Below are 18,990 nucleotides of genomic sequence, written 5' to 3'. Positions count from 1 at the left end.
CTCAGCACTTGCTGCTGAACAAACCGCATGAAGCCGAAGATGTGAGGCAAATGATGAAGATGTTTGCTGCGAAGTCCACTGAAGGACAATACTTCGGCGAACTCCGCGAGTGTAGCAGTAGTCTGGGATGTCCCAACCTTCGAAATATCACCATGATAAAGTGCCATCACGAGCAGTGTAGCAAACTACTGTGCTCCGTCGATGCAGTGTGAAAATACTACGTGAAGGTCCCGAACTCAGTGTGAAAATAACTCCTTGTCGTGAAAGAAGTGCCAATAGACCTGCAAGTGTCCTGCCCAATAGGATCTGTGGTGTCTGTAGTCAAACCGTCTAGAGAAAATGAGGAAGCTCAGGAACCGTCTTGAGAATGACCGGAAGCCTGTCAATGCATTAACTTGCAACCCAAGGTGACCAGGTGGCTAAGCTGTGAAAAACTCCAGGAAGGCCAGATGTAGCAATCTGCGTCGTAAACTCCTCCGAAACAAGGAAAGCTAGACTAAACAGTTTGCACTGTAGAAGCTACCGTAAGCTGCGGGAGTCACCGAGAGACCGCACGGACCACCACCGGATGGTGTCCTGTCAGTAGGTAGGGTAATCCAAGATGAGGGGGAAGCCAGACTCAACAATTTGTGCTGTGAAGGGCTTACGAGAAGAGGTGTGGTCAGACCAAGCTGTCTGCACTGTGATCATCCTCTAGCAGTAGGGAAGCCAGACTAAGCAGTCTGCACTGTGAAGATCCTCTGAGAAGAGGACTCAGGAAAGGCCAGACCAACCTGTCTGCGTTGTCTTGCTTGTATCTCCTGCCTCCAATCCTCTGGTGTCAACCAAAACAAAATCCACGCCAACATTGCCACCAAACCACAACTTGGTGTGGCTCTCAATGTGAATGAGCTGGGAGTGGCCTACTGCCCAGGTCGGGGGATAAATCTGCTGTAAGGTTACTGAGGGTGAACCGTGAGTGTAAGCAACTCTGAAGGTAACAATCCAAATGATCAGGAGTATAGAAGAGCAACTGCAGTACCATCCAAGCCAAGCTCCTGGTGACTCCGGATGTCGCGTAATGATGCCTGATCTCCCGCATCTTGCGGGCTTACACCCCCATTTTGATATAGGGTGGAGTTAGTCAGCTTGATGCACTTCATGATTGTACTCCCGTGAGCATATAGACGTGCCCCCATACCTATTACTCCCTATAGATATAGCAGCGCCCCCCCCCCCCCCCCCAAAAAAAAAAAAAAAAAAAAAAAAAAAGAAAAAGAAAAAACCATGTAACTTGCATTCTAGCCTCCCATGGATCACCACATTTTGTTACTTTTTACTTTTGTCCTTTCCTAATAGATGGAGGACACACGCATGTACATTTTATTTGTCTCATAGGCCGACTTCGGCCCGTAAAAGGTTATTCTTTCTTTCTTTCTCTCAATTTGTTTGGTTGTCTCGCATCTGTACAGACCGCAAGATAAAACCATATGTAGTATGGCTTTAGTTTTCATTCATATGTTTAATGGACTTGTATCACCACTGATCGAGGATATTGAAACCAGGCGGCACACTATTATTTACCTCTTATTGAATATTGCCCTTAAGTGCAGTTCTCTTGTCATTATGATCAAAGCTCCTGTAAATAATCTATATCCGATTTGGCTGCATTGTTGTTGCAAACTCATCAAAATTAACTGCATGATAGAAGTTGGAACTCTAAAGTTTGTATTGTTTTTGTTCATGTTCATGCATTTTTTTTTTATAACTTCAAATGTGATAGCTTTGGTCTTCCTTTTCAGTGTCGGCTTCAACTCGGTGTATCATCTTTCAGACTTGCCATCATTTGTTAGTGGTAGGCACATTGTGTATTTTGATCCACACTGCAAATTTCTTCCCAATGTCTCAGCAGTCAATCCAGGAAAGCGAATTGATTTTGTCAAGTCAGCTGCCTTAAGTTACTATAAAGACCAGTTTTTACCCTACTGCATGTTTGGTTGTGACATGAAAACACCTTTTCAGGGTACCCTTTTTCGATTCCCTTTGCGAACAGTTAGTCAGGCAGCTCAGAGCCAGCTCTCTAGGCAATATTATGATGAAGACGATATCACACAGTTATTTGACGAGCTTTTTGGGGAGGCAAGTTTGTGCATGCTTTTCCTTAAAAACGTGGAGACAATCAAGTTCTATGATTGGCATCCTGGTTCCAACAATCCTTGTGTGCTCTATTCGTGCTCATTGGCATCTCCAACATCTCAAATACGATGGCATCGACATGCCTTAACCAGGCTTGCACATGCCTGGACTTCTCAGCCACGGGATGACGCGCCAATGCCAAAGCATTTTGACTCCTTTGTGTTGAAGTTCGACATTGAGAAATTAGCTGGAGTTGGAAACATTGAGGTGAGGTCCGAGTCCTTCATGATAGTTCAGTGTATGGAGACACTGGCAAGCAGAGTGGGAGCATTGTCAGCTGTTGCTGCCAACGAATACGGTGTATGCTTGCTTCCATGGGCGGCAGTAGCAGCAAAAATTTCAGGAGATAGTACACAGGTACATAATGTTAATGTCTTCTTAAGTTTTCAAGTAGCTTTTAAATTTATTGCTGCTTTTTAATTGCGTGCTTTCCAAATTATATGCTTATAAAAGAACCTCTAATCAAGCTCAAATAATACTCCAATCAGTGTGGAAGTCCAGCATATAGTAGAGAATCCGACTTTAGATAGCATGGTTTGAGCACTGCAGCCTAAGCTTTGTATTCTTTCACATCAGCAGAGAACCAAATCATTACCAACCGTTGGGCTGATGATGATTTAAGATTGGGCATCCTTTTGAGGCGTATGAACATAGTAACTTGTAAGCTGCCCCTGCCCTTTACTACTAATATAGATCTATCAGAGCCAACCCTTTGATGCTCACTTTGTTTGTCGAGCAGCAAACAGTTTTGGAAAGTGCAGGCAAGTTTGAAATTAGAGTCGAATGAGATTGCACAAGAAGGATCCCACTGAAATCAGGTTTTGTCCATTCACTTGTATTGAGAATTGTTTATCTGAAAGGATCTTTACGCTCGATGGTGCTGTTTAATGGTACTTATGCTTCAACAAAGGCAAGTAATTTATTAGAGAGGGCTTGCTACACGTTATCCCTGGCATTGCTCGGTGACCCAGCAAGTTTTGGGAGAAATTGGGGTTTTGAGGTTATTTCTGTTCTTTTTTTTTTTTGGCAAGAAAAAGCTCCTTCCATTAGTCAAGAAAAACTGCCCAATGGGCTACAATCTGCCCATGCTAGAGAGGGCTAGATCAACATGTGGGGCTGTGGCTGGCGTGCAAGGTGGAGCGCTTAGATTTTTCCAAGTGCTCTAGAGGTCCACCTTTGCTAAAGTCAGACATATGGATCAGCTATCGGATTCGATATCGGTGCAACGAGGAGTCTGCCAAGGTTGCCCGGCATCGCCCTGTCTATTCAATGTGTGCATCCGGAGAATTAAGGGACTAATGACCTGGTCATGCTTGCTGATTCACCTGAAAGCCTACAAACGAGCCTTGACAAGGTAAGTGAATGGGCAAGGACCTGGAGCATGAAGTTTGGAATTGATAAATGCATGGTCACGGTTTTCCACGGTGACCTGTAGGACCTCTCTGTGAGGATCTTTCTCCTAGGGGATGAGATGGTTCTAGTTGGTGAGACTTAGAAGTACCTTGGTATTGACGTAGACTTTACCTTCTCCATTGAATGCATCATTAAGGAGCAGTCGGACAAAGGTAAGAAGAGCCTATTCGCATGCCAACGCCCACTGGCTAACCGAGCCATCCCCATTTGGTCTCGACAAACTGTCTTTAAGGCGTGTGTATATAGCGATCTGTTATGGTGCGGAAATTATGGGGGCCCATGATCAATGTGTGCTCCATTCTTTGCAGCGCCTTGTCTTCACTAGGATGCGCACCTCTGTGGGGATGGCGACCCTCCATCACAAATTTAACATCCCTCCCGGACTTGCATTTTGCGGGAGACAACAAGCTAGGGCTTTTGACAAGTACCGCTTGATTTCATCTACTTGGATAGGCTCCTTGGTAAACAAGAAGCAACCGTTCAAGAAATGGACTAGGACAACTAGAACCGAGAATTGGATGAATATATCCGTGCGGTTGACTTTAGCTCAGTACGCTACCCAGCATGGGACAAGTGGGACGAGTGGCACTCGTGCCTTGCGTTGGAACCCTATAAGACGGGCGGCTATGAACAGACTCGTGGATAATTACTGTAGTTCAATAGGAGCACTGTAGTAGATAGGCGAGATGAGAGAGTGCTGGTTCTCGCGAGGATAGGTGGGCTCAAACTGGTAGATATTTGGAGGTGCGGACACAATGTCTATCCACTGTGCTTCGAGTTAGAGGGTCGATTGCTTTCGCATTTGATGATGAATCACTCGACGCTTGATGGTCCTAGGGGGCAATGGCTAAACCAATTCAACGCCACCTTCAATGATATCAACCTGCCGTTGGACCCAGACGAGATGACCATTATCCTCCTTGGCGAGGAGGCTTGCGGGAAGTGGATGTCACAAACTGCTGACGTGCCAAGCCACTGAAGAACGGAGCCAACCTGTAGATTCCGGCCGAGGGGCCTAAAACCTAAGAAGCAGCAGCATCATAAAAAGAAGCAGCATAAGAAGTACTTACAGGTCCTTGCTGAGTGGGGGCAAATTAATAAAAGTTTACCAACTTATGGGACCCTCGTCCGATGGGGCCCAAGTGACCCAAAGACAGTTAATGTAAAGCCGGACCTACCTACCTACACACACAAACAGTCAATCGTGTATGAAGTTGATGACATGGAAGGCCTGTACGGACAACCTACAATTCACGTTGACATGCTGACGTGGCAATGTACGGATTGCCGCAATTCGTGTTGACAGATTGCTGACGTGGTAGTACGGATTTCCGTGAAACACATTGACAGCTTTTTGGACTCCATGCTTTTGGGGTCCAGATGCTTTTAGAACTCGATTCTTTTCATGTACTGCGTTTGATAAGCCCAGGGTCTTTAAATACGTGCCAAGCATGGAGGTGCACAACATGGAGTATCGAGTTGAAGCAATATAAAGAAATACCAAAAGGGACGTCAGGGTTTATGGCCAGTGCTCTCTTGTGGGTGGAATTTCGCCACTTTTCGTCACGTGTCTCGTGCATCTCTTTCAGTTCAGTGTTATTTGAAGTACTTAAAAGTCTACTTAGTGTGTTCTTTCCCGTTGGCATGTCGTGCCCTTCCGGTTACACTCGTATCAATGTCCAGTTGTGTGCTTTTCTGAAAGCATACTGTCCTATCAAAGAGCCGACAAAGTAAGATGGTGCTTCTAAATTTTTCAAAATTTTTGATCAAAGAATGTTGGCGTCCATGCCCCAAATTTATTAGCCACTCCCACCCTTAGTCCATCGCTCATTGAAGCGCGCTCCCGTCTTCATCGCTTTGTCTTAAGGGGCGTAAGCCATAAAGAACCCAAGATCACTTGTAATAGAAGGATCAAAGAGTTTTTTTCAAGCCACTGCTTTCCTCAAAGGTAGTGCCTTGAAGTGGTGGATGTCTATAGGTACCAAGCCACACACTCTAGGGACTCGCCAAGCTTTCAATAATTTTTTTTTCCGAAGTTACATGCCTTCAGACATCTTCCTTCGAAGTGCAGCTTGTGGCAGAGTGGGGTATTTTGAAATGCTTGCCATGGAAACCCTACCAGATTACAACTTGAAATTTCTCGACATCTCTCAGTAGGTGTCTCTTCTCGAATCGATAATCTTGGAGGCTTAGTGTGATTGCTATATCATTGGAGTATGATCACTGCTACAAGAACACTGACTGACCAAGCAAGTTTTGACGATTCAAGAGCTTATGGATCATGCTCAAGTTGGCTACACATTTTTGGAAGAAACCTAACCCTAATTTTTGGTGCAGGTCTCAGAATGGAAAGCTAGTCGTCTTTTCAAGTTCGACTGACATCGAGAATGCTTTTTCACTTTGACTTAGCAGTTTTTTGAATTTTGTTTGAGAACTTGTTTGGTGATCCTGTTTGGAATTTGTTTGAAATGGATGTCTGTTTTAAACCTATGTTCATACCAATTTGAATTGTTTTACTCTGCTTTTAATACTGGTTTCAATGCTTGGTGATTTACTCCCGGGTGGAGTAGTGAGAATGCTGTTTTGATAGTCTGAACCTCGGAACGACACAAACGGGATGTTTGAGGAGCGTTCGTTGTATGCTTGAAAACCTCGAAACAATGCAGATGGGATGTCTAGGGAGTGTTTTGTTGTATGCTAGAAAATCTTTGAGCGATGTAGACGGGATGTTTGGGGAGCGTTTGGTTGAATGCTTGAAACCTCCATGGGATGCAGGTTACAGTCTGGGGAGCCTTTGGTTGTATCAGTCCTCTGAGCTCATGGCCCAGACCTTTTTAGGTTATTTGCAGGGGGAGTGATGAGGTAGTCGTTGAGTAGCTTCATACCACAGACCATCTCTCTCGGGGGAGTGCTCAGCGGCGCTGTTTGTTGTGTCTTGTAACATGCATATGTGAGCATTTGTGTTGCATTGTGATCAACTACGGAATATTCCTAATTGGGTGAGATTGCCTAGGTATGTAATTTTACTGCATCTAGACACCCGTTACAGATGAGCGCAGTCTGGGTGTGATTGCTACGCCAGAATATCAAGAGCTCCAATTTGGAATGAGAAAACTCATTGTCCCCGGAATGTCCCTCGGAATGACCCTCGGAAATCTTTGAGCTAGTTTGAGCTGTTTTGCAGATATACAGTAATCACGGACGATTACTCTTCTTTCAAGAAGGGGGGATGTCACAAACTGCTGACGTGTCAAGCCATTGAAGAACGGAGCCAACTTGCAGATCCCGATCGAGGGGCCTAAATTCTAAGAAAAATGAGCAGAAGAAGAAGAAGAAGAAGAAGAAGAAGAAGAAGAAGCAGTATAAGATGTTCTCACCAACTTACAGGTCCTCGCCGAGTTGGGGAAAATTAATAAAAGTTCACCAACTTATGGGACCCCGTTCGATGGAGTACTGAATTGTACTGTGCCACAAACTGGTCACGTGAAAGAGCCACCCGGTCAACCCCCCCCTAATAAAGTTGTCCCAACTTATGGCCAAGGGACGAGGGGGCCTCAAGGACATAAAAAATAAAGTGAAGAGGCTGCTGACGTCGTAGGGCGTACGGATTTCCGCGAATCCTGTTGGCTATACGGACCTTCGCAAATCGCGCTGACTTTACGGACGTCCGCTTTTTGTGCTGACAACAGCGTACGGACCTCCACAAATTACACTGGCAGCTTTTGGAGATTATGGCTTTTGAATTACTTGCTTTTGGGGCTCTACTTTTAGCAACCCTTCATAAATTGTTATAAGTGGCCTAGGTGAGAGCGAGCACCCGCGGGCTTTATTGTACTTTGCTCAAAGATTAATATAAAAATAAATACCGAAAGGGGCGCCAGTCTTTGGGGCCAAAATCTCTTGGCATGGAACTAGGCCAGGCCTTGTCGACTCTCTTTTGGTTTTGTTCAATTACTTTGAAGTGAATCTTTGCTGTGTCGCGGCAGAATCTTGACTTGGGGTGTCCAAGTTTGTTACAGTGGTATCAGAGCATGGCCGATTTCTCTTCTACCGGGAAATCCAATCCTTTTTTCCGCGACACTCATGGATTCCGACAAGAATCAGTCTTCTTCTTCTACATCCGTTGATGCGGGAGGAGACCACGCAAAAGATTTTAACGAATTAACAGAGGTAGAGTACGGGTCACCTCGGCCTACTCAGTATGAACTTCAAGAGATGGAGCGTCGACAACAGGTTGACGAGTGCACAAAGCAGATGATTAAATTTGCGAAAGACCTTGAGTTTGCAAAATTTTTGTTTCAGCAATCCATCACTGAAGTGCACACTCAGTGGCAAAAAGCCACCGAACCTCCTTCTCCGAGGATGTTTACAGAACAAGAACTTCAAGAGGTGGTGATCAATCAGCTTTTGGATGCGAAAAATCAATCAAAAAAGCAATTGAAAAAGCGCAAGAAGGGGACTGACTACCCTGGTTATTTGGGCCGTCAATCTTCTTTTGTATCTGCAAGAAAGCAAAAGAAGCGTGTACGCTGTGGGGACTACCGAGTTCTTCTTCTTCCTCTTCTTCTCACAATTCTTCTAGCTCTTCTGACTCGAGCAAGGAGGATAGAAAGGGCAAAAAGCGAAGCAAAAAGCAAAACTTCGGAAAGGGCAAGAAAAAGGCAAAGAAACTCAGGTTCCACCGAGTATCTGATAGCTTTACAGAGGAGTTATCCTCTGATAGTTCGGACTCCGATGACCATATGTTTTATGCAAAGAAGCACTTCTACAGAGCCAACCAATATGACTTCCTCGAAGACAAGAGCAAGAAAGAAAAAGAATTTAAAGAAGGTGGATAGTCGATAAAATTTGGGCTTTGGCCTTCATCCAGCAGTTTGACATAGCCTTCTCTGGAGGGCATTACTCAGAGCACTCCAAGATTAGGAGGGCTGCATCTTTTTTCAAAGGAAATGCTCGAACATTGTGCTGTGAAGGGCTTAATGCAAGAAGGCCATGTGATTGCCCATGAAAGCCGACTGTTTTCAAGGCCAGAATTGATAGCAGAAATTTATTAGAAAGAGCGTTTGGTAGTGATCCATGCTCTTACTCAGTGGCGACATTGCCTACTTGGAGCCGATTTCATGGTCTTCACCGATCATCAGAGTTTACGCTACTTCTTGTCACAGAAGCAGCTATCGGAAAAGCAGATGCAGTGGGCTAACATCTTGTCACAATTTCACTTTCAAATTTGTAGCAGGCTACAGTGTCACTTTCACAGGACACACAGTTAGTACAATTGGTCTGGTCTGGTTCATACTGGACGGACTCCCTGGGCTGGGCAGTGACACGTGGCAGGGATAGGGACGGTGGTCTAGTGGACATCGTGGCCAGGTTACCACCGCCACTCAGTTTGGTGATAGACTTAGATGGCTGACATTTATGAGCCATTGATGGCTCTTTATGGTTGTACATATGAGTAGTAGCTGTCGGGTCATCATTATCATCTTCTTCGTTATATGGTCCAGCGTCGTCTAGAGTAGCGAGTCTATACACAGCACGTCTACACCATCCTTGCACATCTGAGCCTCTACACCCCCATTGTACCCGTGAATTCTAGGCTGGAGCTGAGTGTGCTGCCACGCCAGAGATAGTATCGGTTCTTTGAGATAGTTGAGTCCATATGTTGCCTCTATGTTGATCAGCTATATTGTTTCCTTTGTTTTCATTCTGTTTTGAGTGAGATGTCACGCACATTGCACTGAGGAGCACCCAATGTAGAGAGCACGACACACTATCCGCGCTACAGGTGCTCTAATTTTTGGCACGCCAGGTGGGACCTCAACTGAAGTCTCATTTTCTGTTGAGTTACAAATCGAGGAGCTAGCTGGGTTTACCTAGCCTCGTCTACTTCACCTTGCACAGTGCAGCCTACTGGTCTGGTCCAGTTTCACCCTAGACAACTTACTCTAGCTGACCTAGTCTCTCGCCCTGCTGGTGTGGTCCTCTCTCGCCCTGGTCCAACCAAGCTCTTGTCCCTGGTCTAGTCCTTCCTCGTCCCTCGTCGAGCCAGGTGGTCTAGTCACTTGCCCTGGTCTAGTAGAGTCTAGACTTGTGTTTAGCTAGTTAAAGGTCTTCTTGCCCAAAGCTTGGTTGGGTTTGTGGTTGCATGACACATACAAGGCGGTCATTAGAGCGTCAAAGCGCACTACTAAGTCCTTTGAAGTAATACAATAGATGGCGTCAACCCTTGGTACCTAGTAGAAGTCCACCAACCTCATCACCCATACCTCCACATACGGCATCATCCATTCCTCCATCCGGTTCTACATCTTCTAGGTCACCTTCCCAGTAAAGCTCTCTCCCATTTTGTTACAGCAAGCTATTGAGCAAGAGGCCATGGAGGCGTTGACCAGTGTTTTGGCCAAGGTAAACATCAAGTTTCCTACTTTCAAGGGACTCTCCTCAGAAGATGCAGCCGACCATGCAAGGAGGTTTGTATCTCTCTGTAGAGGTCGTGGTCTTAATAGGGAAGATGCTTATTTGGTACTCTTTCCATCTACCTTGGATGGCTTATTAGACAAGTGGTACAGTCAGTTTGCAAAGAACCACTTTGCAACTTGGGCCACTTTACGACAACAGTTTTGTGCAGCATTTAGGCTTGGTGAATTCTAGGAAAAGGTTTTGGATGAGTTGGCCAACATGTCGCTCCAGCTAGAGGAGACTTTTGTAGAACTCATGACTAAAACCAAGTCTCAGCTTCCTCAGCAACCATGGGAATTTATGGTTAAGAAGTGGGTGGAGAAGGCTCTTCCCAAAACTTCCCAGCAAAAACTCCGAGAGTCTCCGACTTGACGCCACTCTGGAGGAGTTTGTCGCGGCTGCTACTAGGATAGAGGGAGCTAGGAAGCTGTTCACCAACTCTCCTCAGGTAGAGACCCCGTAAGTGTTTTTGGAAAGTCCTTCTGATCCTTTAACTTCTTTACGTAGGGAACTGGAAGCCCTAAAGTTACAGCGAGCTCAAGAGGAGAGGTCCTTCTCTCTTAGACAGGAGAAGCCTCCACATCACGAGGCATTGGAACAGATCAAGCGCGAGCTAGAGGAGCTCAAGTCTCAGCAGGAGACTAAGGCTATGGTTTGGTGTAGCTCATGCCGCTCTCTAGGGCACCCTCCACACGAATGCCCCCTTCGGGTTTACTGCCACTTTTGTGAAAAGTCTGGACATGAGGACAAGGACTGCTACTACCTCAAGGGATTGCGACAAATACAACAAAGTCATGGTCCTACCCTTCAACCCTACCCTTCAACAAGGGCCAGCACCTGCATCCAACATGGTTTCTCCCTGTGGCCATCCACACCACATGCCACCTTTATTGTGAGCCCCTCCTATGCAAGGTATGCAAAGTACTTTTCCGTCTTAGAGCTTTATCATGCCCATGCTCCCTCATCCCTTCAAAGCTTCTATGCCTCCCCTCCAACTCCATGCACCAAGAGCAAGGACCACCTCGCCCTTCAATTCGCCCATTGAATCGGCCCATTTTGTGCTACAGATGTGGGGAATATGGCCATTACGAAAGCAAATGCCCCTTGCCAGAAGGGTCTCCTCCCTGTCGTCATTGCCCTGAAACGAAGGATCACCACAATAAAGATTGCCCTAAACTTCGTGCATCCACGGTTGCGAACCCAAGTCAAAGCCAAAATGAGTTTACCTTTCCCAAGATCAATTTGGTAGCAGTTAGCACCACTCCTCAACCACCCCCTTCCGCCCATGTGGTTACCACTCAAGAGAAGTTGCAGTTGGTAGAGGAGCCAGCCGGCGTCCTCACCCGGGCCCAGAGAGCCGCTCTCGGTCTTTGTATTCCAACACGTTCAACTCCCCACACATTCTCCCAATAGTGGATACTCTACCTTTAGCTGGCGCCAAGCCCTCACTCAGTGACAAGCAAGAATCCAAATCTTTCCTCTTTGATATTGATGAAGCCTTCTTTGAAGCAGTGGCTGATCTAGAGCAGATCAAGGTACCAGAAAAGCCACTGGAAGAAAAAGAAAAGCCTATAGCAGAGACAATCTTGAAGAACACTTTTCAACAAGTGTCGCTCTATGACATGCTGCGGCTAGATGCGAGTTTTCGAAGTGACACCCTTACAGTTATTCAATCACTTTACCCCGGAGCAGGTCCTAGTGGCGGGCACCTCCCAGTGCAACCATCCGAGTCCTATATGATATCCCATCACGCTGCTCCGTTCACGGATTATAGAAGCCCTCGTCTCACCGTGTCCATCTTGGGACAACAATTTTCAGGAGTAATGCAGGGCATCAGCTTGTTGCTTCTCAGGCATGCCCTTCCCAAGAATCAGCTCAAAAAGAACCAACTCCAAGTCTCTAAGATGAGTAGTCTGCATTCCAGGATCCTGCAATAGAACATCATTAGTATTTACATGGCCAGATGCCCTCTGCAACAACAGATCTTTGTCTAAGGAGAAGGCATTTAGGTGCAAGCAGAGTTTTTCCATCTCTGAATTAGCCTGGGTAAACAGGCTCTCAGAAGTTGCCTTTTCTTCATGTAAATGATCAGCCTCTGCAACTCCTTGAGGAGCCTCTCATATGCCTCCTTTAGAGCAACTACACTTCTTTGGTTTTCAGCTCGAGAAGTGCCAAGAGTTTGTTGCAGCTCTTCACACTCTACTTGAAACTTTCTAGAATTCTCCTGAATTGTCATCATCTTTGCATGAGAATCCGCCATCCTCCTCTTCCAAGTGTCGAATTCTCTCGCCAGCTGCAATCATTTCTTGCAGTCCGTGGCCTCGAGCTTCAATGAGTTGACTTTTCTCTTCCTTGCAAGTAATCAATCCACTTTTGAGGCATGTAAAGTCATGGTTGGGCCTAGAACCTGCTTCAAGAAATTTTAGATGTGGTACCTAGTGGTTTTCTTTCACAGTTTTTCAGTATTTTGTAAGGTGGAGCGGAAGTGAATGTTGAACTTTGCTCAAGATGAGTGCTCTGAACTGTGCTCAAGGTTCCTTTTACTTACGGAAGGGAGAGCCTTCCGTTCCTTTAGTGAGAGAGTGCAATGGACACAAACAAAGTGGATAAACACTGTGAATGAAGGTGCTGAGACTGAGAGATAGAGAGAGAAGAATACGACACCGGACAAGTTGTCAAACCCTCCTCCGAAGGCCCCACTCTCTATGGCAAGAGCGGTCTACTATTGATTGCACAAATCTCTACAATGCTTGGACTTGCCGACGATGTCGACGACGATGAGGACGACGACGAGACGGGCTGAAATCTGAAAACACTAATGGCTGAAATCTGCAAATCTTTATATGCTGAATTCTGACTCTATGTCGGTGACGATGTCGATGGCGACAATGCAACGACGACACGCTGAAAACGCAGATGCTGGACCAGGTTGAAATTGAAAACTGTGGCTGATCTGACCGTGTGGCGAGGATCTGCTGCGGGAAGGTGAGATCTGCGAGGTTTGGGACTTGTCCTGCGATGTCTGACTGCTGAAAACTGAAAACGCTGGTGCTTTTGGTGAAATCGTCACGGAGAATCTGCAAAACGCCAAGGGCTGATCTGCAAACCAAAAATGCTAGGGCTGAAAACTGTCCTGCTTGTGGAAATCCGCTAACTCTAGGGCTGCTATGTGGTCTTGCTGTCGCCAGGCTACTGCAATGCAAAAACGCTGGGCTGATCTTGGTGCAAAACGCTAGCTTGTTTGCTGATGCAAAAACACTAGGTTTGCTGATGGGGGTCCTGCTGAGAAGGTGCCTGTCGAACACGAAGTTTTTACTGCCTCTTCTGCCAGAAATGCTAGTGCTAGGGTTTTAACTTTTCTTATATATATTCTTATTAGAATTTCCCTACCCAGTTCCAACAAAAGTCACTTAAAAATAATAAGTGAAAAATGCCAAAAATAGGGAAAATAGGTCTATGTACTGTAAAAATGCTCCCGATGGGTTCTGATGGAAATCTGATGATCATGCTATGTGCAACCAGAGGATATGGTCTATTCTAAGTGCCTGGACATGCACGGTCTGCGAACAGACTCACAGAAGTGCCAGATCACTTCCTAATCTAGGCTGACTGAACTGAACTGAACCCATATCATGAAGTAGCTTGTCCACGTACACATAGGGTTAGATGTGCACGTGACATATTTCCTCTCATCGAGATGGTGAGCGGTCTTGTGGCGCGCAACCTGTAGCAGGCTACAGTGTCACTTTCACAGGACACACAGTTAGTACAGTTGGTTTGGCCTGGTCCACACTGGACGGATTCTCTGGGCTGGGCAGTGACATGTGGCAGGGATCTAGACGGTGGTCTAGTGAACATCGTGGCCAGGTCACCACCGCCACTCAGTTTGGTGATAGACTTAGATGGCTGACATTTATGAGCCGTTGGTGGCTCTTTATGCTTGTACATATGAGTAGTAGCTATTGGGTCATCATTATCATCTTCTTCATATATGGTCCAAGGTCGTCGTCTAGAGTAGCGAGTCTATACACAACACGTCTACAACATCCCTGCACATCTGAGCCTCTACACCCCCATTGTACTCGTGAGTTCTTGGCTGGAGCTGAGTGTCCCGCCACGCCAGAGTCTGTATCGATTCTTTGAGATAGTCGAGTCCATATGTTGTCTCTGTGTTGATCAGCTGTTATCTATTGTTTCCTTTGTTTTCATTCGGTTTTGAGTGAGATGTCACGCACATTGCACTGAGGAGCACCCACTGTAGAGAGCACGACACACTATCCGCGCTATAAGATTGTCCATGTTCAGGGACAGAAAAGCTTGGTGGTAGATGCATTGTCTCGGAAGCCCCTAGTCTTGGCTATTTCCGCGATTCATCATAGAAGCTTCAAGGACATGAGTGATTAGTTTGCTACAGATCCGGATTTTTATGATGTATTCACTCAAATATAGAATGGGGAGGTAGTAGCGGGATATTCCATACGGGATGGCTACTTGATGAAGAAAACGATGTTGTGCATCACACAGCCGTTGAGGGAAAAGGTTTTTTGACTGAGTGCCACTGTCCACCTTTTACGGGTCACCGTGGCATTGACACCACCTTGAAAGGTGTAGAGCGTTACTTCTCTTGGCCGAGACTCAAGAAAGATGTGGACAACTTTGTTTGCAGTTGTTTAGTATGCCAGAAGGTCAAGTTTGACAGGCATAAGGCACAACGATTACTACTGCCTTTACCCATTCCCACCCGCCCTTGGGAAAGTATTGCAATGGATTTCATTTTTGATCTTCTGAGGACAGAGAGTGGGCATGATGGCATTTGGACTGTCATCGACAGCTTTAGCAAGCAAGCTCACTTTATTCCTGTGAAGAAAACAGTCAAGCCGGACCATTTAGCGAGACTGTTCATTGCACAGATTTTCCGACTACATGGCATACCTGAGACAATAGTCTCCGACAGAGATCCCCAATTCACGAGTTTGTTTTGGAGGGCTATTTGGGAGAACTTTGGCACACGGTTGCAGTTCTCGTCATCATTCCATCCGCAGACAAATAGGCAATGTGAGATTGCAAATTCAGTTATTCTAGATTCATTGAAGTCTTACATCTCCAATCAGAAGACTCAATGGGAAAAATATTTTCCTTCGGTGGAATTTGCCTACAATAACACCATATACTCTTCGACGGGGAAGGGGCCATTTGAGATCATTGAAGGTGCTAGATAAGCTTTTTGAAGCCGACCAATACACGAGGGACTTGGACAGTGCTTTTGCCAAGGTTCGGGAGGCTTTAGCAAAATCTCAAGAACGACATGAGGCGGCATATCGACATTACGAGATTTGAAATTACAGGAAGACAATTGGGTGCTCTCACGTTTTAAGAAGGCACGCCTAAGAAAACGAGTCCATTGAGATGCCTTACGATGGAAGGCAAACTCGTTGCGCCGCTCCTCTATGGTGATGAGCTCATATGGAACTTGCTGCATCTGCTCCTCCAGCCAAAAGCTACTTGGGTGACGCTCTTGCATCCTCTGTAAGGAAGCAATGCCCCGTCGGAGCTGCTTCTCCTCCTTCCTGGTCGCAGTCAGACGAGTAGTAGACTCTTGGAGGAAGAAATGAATAAGCTCCACAAGGCCAAAGGTTGCTCTAGTAGCAAGGTCCCCTGTGTGTCCTTACTCGCTGTACAAAGCGTTGCAACCTGCTGTCTGAGCTCTGTATCTAGCCAAATCTTCTCTAGAGTGTGTAGCATGACACTACCACTGCTCTGCCTATCTGACACAGTAAGAATCACCGGCGCATGATCGAAAAAAGTAGTCTTGCCAAAATGCATACTGAACCGCCTATGTCACAAATGTGGTCACTCAAAGTCATACATAGGCACTCCCAAGCAACCAACTTTACATTGTGAACAGTAGCTTGTTGTCTCCAATCCTATTCGAGGGGTCCTCTAGCATATTGAAGTCCCTCCCAATGTGCCACGACTCTTCATGAGGAAAGGACTCCACAATGTGTGACTAAAACTCAGCACGTGTCACGTGACACATCCCAACCCTATGTGTCCGTGGACAAGCTACACCACAGTAGGGTTCAGTCAGTTCAGTCAAGTCTAGATTAGCATTGATCTGGCACTTTTGTGAGTCTATTCGTAGACCGTGCATGCCTAGTCACTTAGCATAGATGCATATCCTCCGGTTGCACACAGCATGATCATCGGAATTCCCATCAGAATCCATTAGCATTAGTGAGGGGAATTTTCCAGTTCATTTAGCCTATTTTCCTATTTATTGGGATTTTCACTTATTATTTTTAAGTGACTTTCCAACAAAAGTAGGTAGGGCAATTTTGCTAAGTTACTATATAAGCAAACCCAAGTTAGCACTTTTTGATAGAAGAGGCAGCAGGAGCTTCCCGCTCAACAGGCAACTTCTTAGCAGTACCCCCTCACCATCAAGATCCATCGCCATCCTTGCCTAGCCTTGGCGTTTTTCACAGCATCAGGTTCCCAGCCTCTTCCCTTTGCATGATCGCCCTACAGTGCCTTTCAGCCAGCGTTTTTCATTTGCAGAAACGCCCCATCTTCAACAGCGTTTTTCTTCACAAAAACACCAGCAGACCTCAGTTCTTCCCAGCGTTTTTCAGCCCAATACTAACACTAGCATATCTACAGTTCAGCCTTGAAGAAAACGCAGATTCTCAGCAGATAACAGTAGCAGATTAGCCCTCAAGTTGGTTGCAGATGTTCCCCCATTTTCAGTCATAAAAACGCAGCCAAAACAGTCATTTTCAGCCACCGAAACAGTCCCCGAATTCAGCGATTAGAAGCCTACAGATTTCAGCCATCGAGTCGTCGCCGTCATCGGCATAGTCCCATTGCATCAGTCCATTGCATACGTATTGTACACCTTTGTGCAATCAAAGAATAGACCACTCTCGCCGACGAGAGTGGGGCCTTCGGAGGAGGGTTTTACAACCTCTCGGGTGTCGTATCTCTTCTCTCTCCTTCTCTCAGTCTCATTCACTTGCACGCACAATATCCACTCACTTTGTTCGTGACCACATCACTCTACAAACGGAAAGCTCTCTCTTTTCCGAAGAACTAAAAGGAACCTTGAGCAATAAAGATCACTAATCTTGAGAAAATACAAGATTCATTCCGCTGCACCTTACATTGGTATCAGAGCTTTGGAAGTGTTCTACATTACTCAAGGAAAGAACCACAAGAACCACAAGAACCACAAGAATTTTTTTGCTTGTTGCGATCGCACGAACCCAAGTTTACTTAGGCGCGGCGATTCCTAATCGTGTTTTGTTGAAGAGTGACAGGAATCCCAAGAAAGAAGGGCTTGTCCAGCCTCCCCTTGTGTCTCTTTTCACTCATTGAGAGCGGACCGTGCACGTAGCGGCCGGCCAATCGATGTTAGGTGGGAAAAAGCAACCTTGGTGGAGCGCAAGGCCGCCAAGGGGTGCGCCCGCAGAAAAGGGTACAACTCGGGTGAAGAGAATATCCTTCTCCAACGCGATTTGCAAGCGAAAGAAAACCTCAAGAACCCCAAGAAGCCAAGACCCTCAAGAACCTCAAGAACCCAAGATTCTCACGAATCAAGGACCTCAAGAACCTCAAGATCCTCAAGAATCCAAGTTCCTCGCGAGCTTAAGACCCCAAGATCATAGTGCATGGTCGTCACCCGAAGCGGAATGGATACTTCACATACAGGTAATGAGCATGAGAGGCGACGAAGACTCGTCCCCACCCGGAGATCCCCCTTCGCCATCTACACCACGAGTTGCACTCACTCCTATGGAGATGATGGTCAAGTCGATGTTGGACATGATGGCACAACAACAAGAAACGAATCGAGTTGCATTGGCACAACTCGCAAGCAAAGCAGAAGCACAAGAAGCCAAGGACCGCGAGCGCGATGAAAGAAACGCCACTCTTGCCGCAAAGCAAGAAGAAAATCGCCTTGCTCAGGAACGTGAGCGCATTGCTCTTGCCGCAAAACAAGAAGAAAATCGACTTTCTTTCGAACGCGAGCGCGATGAACAAGAGGCTCAAAGGGAGATTCGTCATCAAGAATTTATTTCCCACATCCTAGCCTCAAAGACCGAACCACCCAAAGATCGTGGGAGTTCGTCAAGTGGCGCAAGCCACGACGCGGATTCCACCCAGTCAGTCACAGAAAAGTTGACTTTCAGTAAGTATGACGGTAAGATGGATGCTACAGTTATTCATTCTTGGTTGCATCAATTTAATGCTTATTTTGCGACAACTAAGAAGACAGGAAATAGCAAAGTTTTAACGGCAGCTATGTACCTTGCCGGTGATGCCATCAATTGGTACCACGCATGGCAAGAGGCATAGCTAGCCGCGCACCTAGAGGTAGCCGACGATTTCACGCCCCTCTTTTAGTTGGGCTGATTTCCAAGACAAGCTCAAGGCGCGGTTTATGGCACCTCAGTACCTTGCACGATTGAAGGACGATTGGCGAGCTCTCAAGCAAAATGGTATGCCGGTTATGTCTTTTTCTAATCGTGTTTTGTAGCAATTACGCATGTCGGATGATGAGCGCAAAGAGGCTTTTCTCTTTGAATTGGACGAGTATATCAAGTACGATGTCGAGGTATTCGATCCAATCGATCTCAACAAGGTGGTTGTGATTGCTCTCGCACAGCAGATGAAGCACAACAAGGGAAAGCCTAAGGAGAACAAGACTTCCACAAGTACCTCGCAGACTTCTCAGAACCCTCAGAACGGTAAGAATGGTAAGAATGATAACTCTTCTAACCAATCTTCCAACAATCTCTCATCAAAGAATTCTTCCAATGAATATAAGGGTAAGGCTAATACAACTGCTAAACCTAAGCTTACTCTAGATGAAAAGGTAGCACAAGGAATTGTAGGAGGATACATCACTTTGGAAGAACAAAGCACGTATTCTAAAGAAGGTCG

At 46.1% G+C, this 18,990-nt stretch overlaps 1 protein-coding gene across 4 annotated transcripts in view; it reads left to right on the top strand.

The window, feature by feature from the left end:
- Positions 1-18,990, top strand: part of LOC147436281 (Zinc finger, C3HC4 type (RING finger) family protein) — a 219,056-nt gene that overhangs the window by 8,911 nt on the left and 191,155 nt on the right. Inside the window, exons 2-3 of one of the 4 annotated variants that reach the window (XM_086489206.1) lie at positions 1,782-1,834; positions 2,002-2,532. The exons of 1 other annotated variant lie outside the window; for it this stretch is intronic. In XM_086489206.1, the coding sequence (XP_086345332.1) occupies positions 1,782-1,834; positions 2,002-2,532 (584 nt within the window). Of the gene's footprint in view, positions 1-1,781; positions 2,533-18,990 lie in introns of all 4 variants that reach the window. 2 more of the 4 variants (XM_086489205.1, XM_086489207.1) reach the window with 2 other exon arrangements.

The sequence above is a fragment of the Adiantum capillus-veneris genome, chromosome 18 (assembly GCF_014529385.1).
Source record: "Adiantum capillus-veneris isolate H3 chromosome 18, ASM1452938v2, whole genome shotgun sequence".
In the NCBI taxonomy this organism is placed as follows: Eukaryota; Viridiplantae; Streptophyta; class Polypodiopsida; order Polypodiales; family Pteridaceae; genus Adiantum; species Adiantum capillus-veneris.
The sequence above is the reverse complement of the archived record's forward strand: the minus strand, read 5'-3'. Positions and strand labels throughout refer to the sequence as shown.